This window comes from Diuraphis noxia, unplaced genomic scaffold (assembly GCF_037042655.1).
Source record: "Diuraphis noxia isolate RWA-SAM2 unplaced genomic scaffold, SU_Dnox_SAM2 contig0001, whole genome shotgun sequence".
NCBI classification, from domain to species: domain Eukaryota; kingdom Metazoa; phylum Arthropoda; class Insecta; order Hemiptera; family Aphididae; genus Diuraphis; species Diuraphis noxia.
In genome coordinates this window covers 56,942,981-56,957,652 of record NW_028301711.1, presented here as the reverse complement: position 1 = coordinate 56,957,652, position 14,672 = coordinate 56,942,981, and the positions used below count along the sequence as shown (strand labels likewise).

Sequence of the window (14,672 nt, the reverse complement as noted above, 5' to 3'; positions counted from 1 at the left end):
AAAAATTATTGACAATGAATACAATGAAGAAGAAAAACCAATTTATTTGAGAAAAGTAGAAGTATTTTACAATTAATTAAAACGCCATCAGCTGAATCCAAACAAAATGATTCAATAATTGAAGTTAAAAGCATTGATTTTCAACAGAATATGCCACTCTCACACTTTCCACCAGAAGATGTCTTTTATAAAAGTTATATAACTTTTGTATATATTTGGCGAGTACAAGCATGTAAAGACAGTATGAAATGATAAGTTTTTTACATCACTCAAGCTTTTTCTATAAAATCAATTATTCATAGATATTTTGAGCCCAGGTATAGTTTTATGCTCTTTGACGGGTGCTTTGGACATATTGAAAAAGTAAAAAGTTTTGGTCAAAAAAATACATGTCTCCTGAAAAATTTTAAAAAGTGGACTTGTCTCGTTGTTGAAAGGAGCACTTCATATATCGTTTTGTACTGATACGTATTATCTACGAAAACTAATATAGTTAGTACAACTATGTATCAGACAATTATGAAATTTAGTACATCTATCATGATTTTACTTGAGAGCCTGATTCGGCTGAATGAATCCAGTATCAACGACCAAAAGTTTTTCTCCAATTCTCCATGCCCAAATTATCAAATCGAATGACGGGTAATCACGCAATCCAATTAAATATTCCAACCTTAAAAACAGTATAGACTTATAAGCTGCAAAACTGCTGTCATCTGAAATACATTAAAAAGTAAAGAGCGAAGCGATGAATATATTGAATTTACATTGTTGTTTGTATATTTTTTTATTGTGTCTGTGTACACGATAAGTTGACAAACTAATGATTTGATTTTAAACTTCAGTAGCTTTTCTAACTAGTAGTGAATCTGGTTCGTACATTGAAGAGGGCAAATTTTGAATTTCCCAGTAGTTTTCAAAAGCGCCAGGAAAAACAGAAAAAAAATGAAGGAAAAACGAGAATTTTTATGCAAAATCAATTTTTGTGAAAATCATATTTCGATATTGGTATAACTCTAAAACAAATTAAAATAGACACATTAAATTTTTAATGTTTTGTTTTAAATTTTTTTAAATAAAAAATTTATACTGGTATTTTTTATACTTGATAAAATTTTCAAAATATTTAAAATCTTTTGAAGTTATTTATAGACATTTGAAGCCAGATCTTATTAGTTTTTTTTTTCTATAGGTATATTATGACAGTAAAAATATATTGTTTTGGTAAAAAAAGTTTCATAATTTAATAGAACACTCCTAATATATAGTTACAAGGACAGTTAAAAAATTTTAAAAATGCAGTCACATTTTTTTTTCATCAGCATTAGAAGTTCGAATTTGACAAAAAAATGTACAAAACACGAATATTTACAATTTATTTATGTTGAGTAAGGAATATATAAAAATTTAACTTTTTAAATTTATCTGAAAATGCAATACAAGATTCTTCATGAGTATGTCTACTTTTATAATACAAAAAATGTCTACCAGAAAGTCAAATTAATTTAAATATGAGTATTTAAATTACAACAATAGATATTTACTCCGATAACCTTATTTTGTTGTTATTCAAAGCGAATAACATTACCCTACCTATATTATTTTTTTTTCTCTTGAAATAATAGCAATATAATAAATTAATATAGTATATAATTATAAATAGGGCAGAGGACTTGTAGCTCTAAACAAGCTCTAAATATGCAAGCACTTATGCACAAAAAAACCCCATAATATGCAATTAAAATATGCACTTAACATTTTTTTTAGCCTTTTTATTTAAATAATAAATACATAATACATTAAGATTATTATTTATTATTTATTAATTTATTACATTAATACTAATTAATAAATTTTACTTCATTTTCTTAATTTTCATAATTTTCTACATCTTCTGACTCTAAAAAAAAATAATGCCCATGGTTTAGTAAAAATAATTTTAGCCATTACATATTTAATTATTATAATACTTTTACCTTGAAAATTACATTGAACGATCAAGATCAAATGTTTTTTTAAATTTTCAAACTGAAAAGATTGTCTGTTGTTTGCCAAAAGAACTTTGAACATTGAAAATGACCTTTCAACATCGACAGAGTTAACTGAAGCTTATTTGTAGTAGACCAAATCGATTTTCGGGTAGTTCGTCCATTGAAGTTTCTTCGCCATTTAAAATGTTTGAAATTCGAATTAAACTTTGATATCCGATATTTTTTCAGAACATCATTCATTTTTTCTTTAACAATTTTTGCAATTGGACCAGGGACTTGACACAATTTCAAATTAACATTTTGCACTGCATCAATTGCATGACTAAGTAAAATATTTTTTGCTTCAAGACTGGTAATTGTATCAGGTAAAAATCCATAATGTGACTTGATAAATACTAAATTTGCCGCAAGGCTTGCTTCAGAAAAATACTTTTGTGAATTTGCAATAGAAATAGCGTCTTCTTTATCCAAAGAGTCGACAATAGATTTAATAACTTCAAGGTGTTCACAGTAATAATTAGCGGCTCTTATCTACGTCCCTCATCTTGTTAAAATAGGTGCTGGCAGTGGCGTGGCAAAGAGTAATTTCAGAGGCCTCTGGGATTTTTCAAATATTGGGGGGTGGGTATCAAGGATTGTACTTATTTACATGCAAATACATGTAGGGTGGGTCATCTATATGGGGGGTTGCCTCTGGAATATTTTTAGTTCACCACGCCACTGAGTGCTGGCGGTAGTGGAATATTGGGCGCTTTATCTTTAAATATTGCAACACGATATGGCGCCTTCAAAAATACTTTTTTGACATTTGCGATGATTTTATCAACTTTACAATAATTTGCTCGAATTTTTTCAGCAATAAGATGAAGTCCGTGCACAATACAAGTAACGTGAATAACTTTAGGATAAAATATTTGAATTGATTTCCCGGATTTCACCATATAAGGCGCCGCGTCACTTTAAAAACAGTAGGACGTCGTCGTGACGCACTTTTTCTGGCCACAATAAATGAATTGAATTATCAAATAATTGCGCAATAGTCGAATGATTAGCTTTGGTCAGTACTTCGGAATTCAATAAAAATGTTTGGCCTGGACCATCGGTTTCAAGAGTACCGATTACTACGTTTGCAATATGTCGGCCCAATGAGTCGGTGGTCTCATCTATTGATACCCATATCTTTTTACCAGTGACAGCATTTCTAATTTTATTAATAGTTTCAGAATAAATTTCATCGACATAGCCTTTGCGCAAAGTAGTAATGGCCGGAATTTGTTTCCCCGTATATTTTTCCAAAAACTGTTTTAATTGAACGTTACCTAGCTTATTAAGAGGTATGTTGGCTGATAGCATTGCAAAACATAAGTCTTTATTGAAAGATGATTTTTTAGAATTACTCACCAATTGTTGTACTTTTTCCCAATTCAAGTGCATTTTGGTTTTTTTCTTTACGTTTGACGGAATTTTTGTGTTTATCTGTATTAATGTGTTGCGTAGGTAACATTAAACCGTTTTTCACTCCCTACTTTAACGTCACAATAGTTACAGTACAGGACTTTATCGTCGGTCGAAAATATACGGGCACCAAACTCAGACACAAAACAATTTAACCGGCTACTTAAATGCTGTTTAACTTTCGTCATTTTATTACAAATTTGAAATTATTAAATTTAAATATTCAAATAAATTTATAATATTATAAGGCTAATAAGTCGGCACGATAACACGATTCCGCTGAGCTGACTGAGACTAAATACTAAAATATTGATCCTTGTCGTGTCTAGAAACGTTTTATAAATAAAAGCCCGCATGGTGTACACACGTATCTGTGGTGGTGATGTCGTAGGTATAGTTTACGTTCAAATCGTTATCGCTTCTAAGAAAAATGTGTGCCCGAGGACAGTCAAAAACCATATAAACGACAAAAATTAAAAATAAATAAATTTTTATCCAAACATTTTGACTGTATTGTTTGAAATAAAAATGTCACTGTGGAAAAAATTTGATTCAAGTAAAATATGTCTCAAAAAATGTAAAATAGCGTATAAAAGTGTAAAATATGCCCTACAAACCAAAAAAACGTAAAATATGCATTTATATGCAAAATAAAATTTCAAACCTAGCTTTGTGGAAGCATGAAACGTATTTGTTTCGCACTCTGCTATTTTTGTGGCTGTGCAAAAAAATTATGCAAATGCTACAAGTCCTTTGCCCTAATTATAAAATATTCTGGAGTAACAAACCGTTTCCATTCAGTGTTATGAATGTTAAGAAAAATATGCAGGAATTACAGGAAATCGCTAGAAAAGGCACTTGTTAGAAGAAAAACATAAGGCCAAGGAGAGGAACGACAAGACTTTGAGAAGTCAGAGCATAGTAGTTGGGATTAAAGTTTTAATACAAGATAAAACTTCTCCAAAGGTAAATTAGCTCCTAAATGGCTAGGACCATTTGAAGTTTGACACGATGCGTTGATACTCGAGTTACCGTGTACAGAAATAATCATACACTGATTATTAGTTTTGTAGAATCAAGATGTTTTATTGAAATTTAAAAACATTTAATAATAATTTTTTACATCCGAACCGCGTGGCTGGCTTAAAGAAGCGGCCGCGGCGGGCGGTATCAGGCCTTTAGAGGCGCGACAGATAGTTTTACAATATTTAGTTTTTCATTTACAAACAATAAATATAATATCGAAGGGGAATGAGCTTATATTAACTTTCTCACGGTCTCTATGTCTCTGTGTCCAGTACCGACTCGTAAACCACAGGTGTGTCGCCGTGCGTAACTGTGGACACACGTCGGTACGGTTTGCCTCGCTATTCATACAATTTTGGGTTTTTGATTATGGTAATAGTATTTTTTATTTCGTAACGGTCTCCTCTATCCATATCCTTGTTTGTTGGTAATGTAAAATGATCAGAAGGTTTTTTAAATTCGCCACTTAACCCTTACGGTGGTGTCGTTTGTGCGTGCTGTGTTTTGATTGGTGGTCATGAAAAGGACCGTTTTATGTGGTAATAGGAACTCTGTTACAAGTTCTAGGGGTTGACCCAGTACGGAGGAACGTTGTAGTAAACAAGAGATGACGGAGGCAAACATTCCATCAGAATCTTTTGAAAGTGTTTCATGAATAATAATTAAATCCTTTTCGTACTTTTCAGAAACTTACAATGAACATAGCGCTAGCGCATGTGATAATAATGATGACTTTTCTGCAAACGTTGGTTGGAGAACCACAGAAATTTCCCGTGGAAGAGGCAGCTAATATTACAAATTTTATTAACCATGAAGGTCTATATTATCAATACTTGGGGACTATGAAAACATCTAATTCAGGGTGGAAATTGATCAAATACCTTGACCTAGATCAATATTCGACCAAATACTTGACACTATCAAAGCTTTACAACAGTACTTCACAACTGTGTGCAGAAATACGACAGAAACTTGAAAGCAATGATAGTATACATATTTGTCAACTGTTTTCACAAGCTACTCTACCGTATTTATATGAGATCGAGATAAATCATCAGAATATTTTATCTTCAATAGGACAGAGTGTAAATAATAACGATAGATTCCGTCGTGGACTCAGGAATGCTATAAATCGTCTGGACAGTGTACTTTATGGGAATATTGAGAACATCGACAAAGAATTTATATTTAGTAAGATCGCACAATTAACATACACCAATAAGAACAATTTAAACTTGGTACCAGAAAAAATACGGATAATTCAAACAAGGATCACTGAAAACGACAGTACATTGACAAAAGTATTAACTAACCAGCATAAGTTAGAACACAACATTCAGGTTTTAAGTGAACAAGTTAAAAGAAACACGCAGAATATTGACAAAATCATGGTGATAACTACGTTATTAAAGCAAACAGTTTTATTCGAAGTTATGTTAAACCAATACGCGTATGAAACACAGAACCTCATAGAAATCGTGAACGCAGCTTTAAATGGGAAGTTAAATACTACCATCTTATCAACTAGGAAATGGTTAACAGAACTCCGGGAAATAAAAATAAATCTTCCAGTAGGAACCACCTTTCCATTAGAAATAACACAAGAAGCTATTCCAGATTTTATTAAATTATCTGAGGTCGCAATTTTCCACAAGGACAATTATTTGGTATTCATCACAAAAATTCCTTTAGTATGTAGTAACGAATTTACCGTTTATAATATAATACCTTTACCAATGGAATACGATACTAAAAGTCTGGTTTTAATCAAACCTGAAATTTAAATACTAGCAATTAGTCAGGATAAATAGAATTTTTTTGGTTTGACAAACAGACAGTGGGAAACGTGTAAAGAATTAAAAACTTATACATTATGTAAAAATAGCCAACCTATCCATCATAGAATAAGAACTAACTTATGTGAAATAGCATTGCTATTAAACCCACAGAACATTCAAAATAATTGTGAAATTAAGTTTGTTACCTCAAATGTAGTGATTTGGAATCAATTATCATATTCAAATTCGTGGTTATTTTATACTCTACCTGAAATAATAACGATTTACTGTGTAAATCCAAACAAGGTATTTTCTTTTAAAATCTTTGGGATAGGTAGGTTGACTATTTCATTGACATGTAAACTTCATACGGAAACATCTTTATTATTACCCTCAAATCATTCGAAATCGAACACATATTTAGATATAATTCCAGAAAATCCAAAATTTAATATAAAACAGTCCTTTGAGGATTTGTTAAATCTGACAGTACCTCAAAACCTAAGTAATGTGCAAAAAGTAGAAGATTTAATCAAGTTTTCTCAGAACCTCCAAGATTTAGGAAGTATTAGGAAAAACCCCTTCAGATCCTCCATTTATTAAAGCTTTAGATGAACACATATTAGTAATTTATGTATTAATAATATTTGGCATTATGTTAAGTAATTTTGTTTAGTTTAAAATCAAAAGGAAGAATTTAAAATTGTATGAGCTAGACCTCCCTGAGACTGAGCTACAACAAAATGAGTAACAAAAGATAACTATTATGAAATTTTTTTTTTATTTTTATTTTAGAATATTATTGTTTATTTTTGTGTGTGAAACATGGGGACTAAATAACCCCTATTTTCCATTTAGGGGTAGAGGTGTTATGAATACTAAGAACCCCTGGTTACTCATTATATGTAAAATGTATGTATTAGTTGTAATAATATTGTACAGCACCGCCGAGCTAAACGGAATTTGCTGAGGAAACCCTTTCGGCCGGACGGTGCCATGACTCGCTGTTATAACACAGGCGAGTCAGTCTTGGTTGAGAATCAAAGCCTTATAATTGTCAGAACTTCACGTAAGAGTCGGAACATTTAATGTTAATTGTATAAACTTCTAATGCATCGGTCGTATTTCAGAATTGTAATAAAGTTAAACTACTTTCTTTTCAATTTGTGTTGTGACTAAATTTATTTGTGACTGAACACCTAAGTGCGTTCAGAACACAGAATTGTTTTTAGTATTCAATGGTATTACCTATATCATTGAATTCAAATTTTATACAATCCATTATAGCAACTCACTACTATAGTGAACTACTGTACAGCAGAGCGACATTTATTTAACTTATTTCAAATTAAGTTTTTTAAGTTTTTTTTGTCGCTTTTGAAAAAAACTGGTGATTATAAGTTTTAAATGCACCAACTATATTCATTTCCTCACGTGAAAAGCTACTGAAGTTGAAAACCTAAGTATTATTTCAACAACTTATCGTGTAAACAAAAAAATTGACAAATAAAAAAAAAAAAAAAACACACATCATTGTATAATCAATATATTCATCGTTACGTTCAGGATCTAAAATTAGTTAAGTATTAATTAATTTGTTTTGTATACTTACGACATGATACCATGATAAGATTTTCCTAACACACGCGTAATCAATGTTACATTAAATTATTATCAATATTAAAGCTATTTAAATTATAATATATAAATCATAAATAATCTATTTTACCTATATGAATTATAATAGAAGAATATTTCCCTTTCTATCCAGTTAGTACCTATTCAACGTCATAACCCAAACAATAATATTAATGGGATTGGATACCAGCCAATTTTTCAGTTAAAAACACCTATTTAACTTCAATTGTTTTAATCGTTGTATTGAAGAGATAAGACTTCTGAAAATGTATTTGAATTTGGAATGAAGTCTATTTGAGATCGGTCAGACTACATTTTATAATTTTTCCCCCAAAATTCCGCAAATTTGATAGTAGTATTTAAAAAATAAAATAAAAATAAAAAAAATTCATTAACACTGTTACAGAACCAACGAACACCTAAAATCGATATGGTTAGTCGATTTCGGTTTTTGATATTCAAAATAGGTGTCCAATATCGCTTTCAAGCCCTGATTAAAGAATTATGAATGTTGACTACTTTTTGAACAGTTCAAGATCAATTAAACACGTACTTTTCAATTGTAGTATTCAAAATCTTGTTTTTAAATCACAAATAAAAAATTACTTTTATTTAAATTTAATTTTGAATGTAACTTATGCAGAAAAAAATGTGTTATTTTCCGAACCCCCAGACGTAAATCTTTGTCTATTAATGCTGCAATTGTTACTACAACAGTAAATACTGGTCAAGGATGTACAGACTTAAAACAATTTTCGTAATATTAGATATGACATGTATGAGTAATAAAACTTATCTAAATTACCATCAAGCTTTATCCAAACAAACCGAAAATACAGCTTCGGAATCTATTGAGTAGGCTGGCAAGGAAGAAGCAAGACTTGCTTTTGAAAATGGTGACGAAAATAGTGATGGTATTCCTATGATCATTGATGTGCCAGATGGTGCCTGATCGAAAAGATCTTATAAACGTAATTACAACAGAGAATTAGGTATTGTAAGTATTATAATTAGAGGTCGGATTTTTATGATTTTACATATTTGTTTCTAGTCTATGCAGTTAAGTGGGAGAGAGAAATCTTTACGATTCATGAAACACAGAATTCATAGGAAAAAATGCATTCTGCATAAAAAAGCATATTTTATGGGTTAGAGAATATTTAACACGTTATAGAATATTTGAGAATATTTTTGTAATATCGGCATATAATGAATATATTTCACGTATATCAGAACTTTGATAGGTATAATGTTCACTAAATAATTGTGTTTATAAATAATTAATTTCTGGATTTTAATAAAAATTAATCTCCAGGTATTCCTTATCGATTGCGATAGCACGTAGGTTATTTCGTTAGCTAAAATAAATTTGAACTGCATTTTTTTTAATATTAAAAGAATATTTTGCATATTTAAGGACATAAAACATCATATTTAAAGGATTTTAAGAGGATATAAATCCGACCTCTAATTATAATACATTATAAAATGTAAATTAAAAATAATTTTAAAAAGAGTTTCTGTCAATGGTTAATATGTAAGTACATCAACCTTGTAAAATCTACTAAAATGTACAATCAAAATCATAATATCTAAACTTTTCAGACTTAAAAGAAATTTTTTTATAACTTTAATATTGTTAATTTTTTTAGACATGATTGTAGGTTACCGAACAAAAATGTATTGTTTATTGGAGTTTGAAATAAATACTCCAGTATTTGTCTAAATGCCTGTGAAAATAATAAAGACCCACCAGTAAATTTGTGGTACAAAAACTGGAATAATAGTTGAGAGTTTTCGACAGACTATTCCAATGTTAGCAAAACCATATGGTAATAACTTAGATGTTAAAAAGATTGAATGTGCCAACCACATACTACGAAATTATTTAAATAAATTATTAGATATAGCGACTGAACGGAAAAGTTCAAGTGGTAGTGTTATACCAGGATTACTAAGAAATAACTTAAAAGAAAAGCGATTAAAACTTACTGAGGTAATCACTTCATTCACTTTTTAGTTAATTTGTTACTCTAAAAAATGTCTATTATCTACTATTTATTCAATATTTGTTGCTAGATCTGCTGTAATAAACGCTATTAGGGGAGGGGAGCCGGATATACTTTGGCTCCCCTATTTTTTTCTGTGTCTTATGGGCCTGGATTAAAATTTCTATCTGAATTTACTTCTGCAAAATCGTTGCTTCAACAAAAAAAAATTGTTCGACCAGATTTAAATTAAATTATTGATATACTCAAAAAGCTATCAGCAGAATTTTCAGAAACATTGAAGATACTTCAAATTATAAACACTCTTCCAGTGAATACTGCATCAAATGAAAGATTTTTTTCTTCACTCAAAACAGTGAAATCTTACTAAGAACTTCAATGGATGAAGAGTGTTTGAGTGACTTATTGGTCATAGCGGTAGAAAAAGAAGATGCTAACAAAATAAATTTAGATGAAGCAGTAGATGGATTTTCGGTATTAAAATGTAGAAGGCTAGAATAGCATAATTAATTTAAAAAACTAATGAACACTATAAGTCTGTAACTGAATGTATGAAATATTGTATTATTATTAAAATATTTATTATAATAAGTAAATAAATATAATGTATTCATTTTATTTGGAATCAATTACATTAATTAAATGTAGATATATATACCTGTACCAAAAGGAAAACAAATTATTAGTGAATAATTTGAATTCATTAAAATATACCCTTCAAGAGCTTAACCCCATACAATCAACGTACACGCAATAAAAGATATTAAACAATATCTGAATTAAATAATTTTAAAAAAGTGGCCCGACAGAAAAAAATTGGCCTGCTTAAATTTTGGCACCCCTATTATAAAACTCAAATGGTGTACCTGGTTAGAACTTTTAGAACTAAATACAGAGAACCAATCAAAAAGCGATGAATGGCGACGAGAACGAAAAATAAGACTCGCGGCTTTTAATTTTGGTAGTCGCAAAACTCAGAGACACAACTTCTCGTGCAAATACTATAAAATATATTCTTTGTGAGTGTTTCGTGGAAATTCAGCAACAAGGTATGTTGAATGTTAAATTGTTACCTCTTAAAAATTAATTTTTGTAATGAATAATGATGACTTGTTAATTTTATTTCATTTCATTTACGTGTGGAATTCAAAATAAACCGTTAGTCAAAGAATGTTTGGAACTGAAACTAAGAGTAAAGTGTTGCATCATGTGGAAAGTTTGGCAGGGCGCACACCAAAGCAGTGCGGTTGCAGTGCGGCGGTCTAGAAGCGCGCGGACTGGCACTGCATCCGCGCCGCAAAAGCGCGCCAAAACACACCAAAGATGTGCGGTGGATGTGCGGCGTTATCATTAATCGATTTTAATTTAAATATATGAGAATTTTTATATTACTTTCTAATTAGGTACTTTGATTTATAAGTTTGTAACTATGTCAAGTTCCGATGAAGAGATGTTAATGCATTTAATAGTAAACAACATGAAAAAAAATATAAAAAAACGAAAATATTGGGTTCATCCATTCATTAAAAATAATGCTAATACACTTGGTACATTTTCGGTTACAAAAGAACTAGCAATGTATCCTGAAAAATTTAAAAATTTTTACCGTATGTCGCAGAATCTTTCAATGTACTTTCAGACATGGCTCGGACCAAATTACAAAAAAAAGACACAAATCTCCGTTTGTCCATATCTGTTGAAGAGCGACTGTTGATTATACTTAGGTAAGCAGTGGTTCAATTGAGGGGGGACGAAGGAGGACTGAGTACCCCTTCTTATTTACGGTTAGATTATGCGTCCCCTTTAATTTAAGTCTCCAAAGTCTGGGGGGACGCTAAAAAAATAAATTTATTGTGAATTTAATAATATGTTCCATGTTAATTTTAATAATTTATTAAATTATTTATGCAGCCACACACATTGATTAGATTTCGAATTTAAACGTATTTTATTTCGCTCGAATAATCTCCACGTTCTGAAGATGGTTAAGTTTAGTGCGATAAGCGATTTTTAAATAATAAATTATTGTGTAGTAGTGTCACAGAATAGATTAAATAGTGTAGTGTGTTATCCATAATAGTGTGCGATTCCATGTGATATAATAATTATGGTTTAAATAAAATATTAAACTGAAAGAATATGAATAGTGATATTATTTATTATAAATTGTTTTTTTAATGAAATGTTTAAAACTAAAATGTAAATGTATTTTTTTTTTTAATTTCGGGCAATGATTTTCAATTCATTTTTAACTTAGCAGGCATTATATACCTATTTAAAATCATTTTTCATAGGAGAAAATTTGATATTACATACTATATTAACATAACATTTTTATGAACCATGGTGTATAAAAAAATCAAATTATATAGGTTCATACCTAGTAGGTTTCTTAAAAAAGTTTGGTTAGATATAGATTTTGGATGAAGAACTCGGGAACGCTCCTTAGTTTTTGGTAACGTTAGTCCCCCCTCAAAATTTTTCCCACTTTAACCACTGATGTTTTATTAACTTGTACATTTTATTTTAATCTAGTCAATGAAAAAAAAAAATATTTTAATATAAATAGGTACCTTATATGTTTATATTTTAATTTTTATACTTATATAAATAAGAATAACTAATATATTGTTTGTACTTTGTGTATATGATTCTATGTATATATTTAAAAAATACCATTTAAGTAGGTACCCTAAAAATGTATTATATAAAATTAAAAATATTAATGTGAGAAATATAAACAAATTATTTAAGGAACTTAATATAGTTTAATTAATAATCTATTATTGATTATAACGACTTTTTTAGTAAATCAATATACATTATAATTTATAAATATACCTTAAAAAAAAAATTGACTTGACAACACAAATAGAACAACAAATTATATTACTTATAAATGCATACCTATTAAAATATTTGCCTTTGAAATTGAAATAATCCTAAAATACTAATAGATATAATTAACTTAACCAAAGGTACCTAATAAGCAAAAAATTAAATATTTTAACAATTTATATTAACAAAATGTACTATACCGTCTATACCTTATTATAGCTAGGTACCTATGTACTTTTATAGATAGATTATACTTCATAGGAAAATGTTACAGTATTAATGTTATTAATAGTGTTAACAAGTTTAATTACTTTAGTTAAATATTTTAATATACCTACTTGAAATGTTAAACAAGAATCAATCAAAATTAAAAAGAAATACTGTAGCTAAATAAATAGCTGAAATTTAAAACATTATAATGGTCTCCAGTATAGAGTATGTTGTTCTTGCTGGTATGGTTGACTATTGGATTGGTTGGTGTCATAAGGAGAAATATGTGTTTCTTGATGGTGATGTAGCAGATCTTGTGGTTGGTTAATTTCATAGGGGGGTTGATAAACTGTGCCTTGTTGTATTGTTGTGTTTTGTTCTTGTTGACTAATTTCCATTTTTTCGTTAGCATCATTAACTAGTTTTAATATGTCATATTTTAAAATTCTCTTTACTTTTGGATTTAATGCTTTGATATCTGGTAGTAAGCTTTTTAGAAAGTTCATATCTGGATCATCAGGTTCTTCATTTCTTTCCTTTGTTAATTTTTTATTGGTAAAATAGTTAGTGACTACCTTATTTAGCTCATCTAGTGATGATGTATTATTTTTTTTAAATATACTTTTATCATTTGTCTTGGGTTTGTGTACAGAAGTTTCTTGACATGTTATAGAAGTATCAATATCAATGTCATCATCATCTTCAGTTTCTGAACCATCGTTATCATTTTCTTGGGCTTGTAAATTTCCGGTTTGGGGTCTTGATTTGGTGAATGGTTCGATGAATTGTAAGTATTCACTTAGATAGTAATCTTTCTTTTTGCGTTTGGCTCCAGATCCACTTGGTGGTTGTTCTTTAACTTGCCTTAAGTACCTTCCTCTAATATTCCTCCATTTTTCTTTGCAATCACTTACTGAAAATATAAACTAATAGATTTTAATACAATTTAAACTTAAATATTATATACAATATATAGGTATAATAAAGATGGGCAAGTTAATGATAATAATAAACTCAATAAGTTAAAAGTTAAAATGGAAAAAAATATTAACTTAATTCACTTTAAAAAAAGGTAATATACATTTTTTGTAATTAGTATGTTCATCACATAAAGAGTGCATTATTTTTAATTTTCAAAATTATAATAAACAATTTTATTGAGCATTAATTATAATGTATAATGTATGTACCTATTTTACTTAACATGATTATTAAATATTTAAATTATACCAATTCAATATCCGACTAACTCAACATCCAAACCCTCTTATCATAACTCAACTCTCATCTGCAACTATCCCAGGCAACTCTAAACAAAGGCTAAAAAAGCAGTGGTGTGAAAAAAATTTAAAAATGTGCAATATACTCTAACTACTATCTTGACAAAGTACCTCCATTGGAAGGTCTCTTGACTCCGTCATTCCTGCTATATTTTACTATTAAATATATCGATAAAGCTATAAAGAATTAAGTTAAAAAAAAAAAAATTAAATTATACCAACACAACCTTATTGATAATTTAACAAATATAAATTTGTTTTTATCAATTAGCAATTTAATGTCATAAAATATTATGCCTACCTAATCTAATTAAATATATCTATAAAAGCTAAATGAAGGTAAGTAATAAAGTTTATGGAAATAACCATAAATAAGGTTAGGTTAGAATTAAATCAAATTTAATTTAATTAATTAAATTTGTAAGGTTGGACATTTGGAGTACAATT

At 29.2% G+C, this 14,672-nt stretch overlaps 1 protein-coding gene and 1 pseudogene across 1 annotated transcript in view; both read right to left on the bottom strand.

Moving 5' to 3' along the window:
- LOC107162706 (uncharacterized) overlaps positions 1-14,672 on the bottom strand; it is an 83,960-nt gene that overhangs the window by 31,561 nt on the left and 37,727 nt on the right. The window contains exon 3 of the mRNA XM_089230802.1: positions 551-716. Coding sequence (XP_089086928.1) covers positions 551-716 — 166 coding nt within the window. The remainder of the gene's footprint in view (positions 1-550; positions 717-14,672) is intronic.
- On the bottom strand, positions 1,869-3,634 carry LOC149060997 (uncharacterized; annotated as a pseudogene).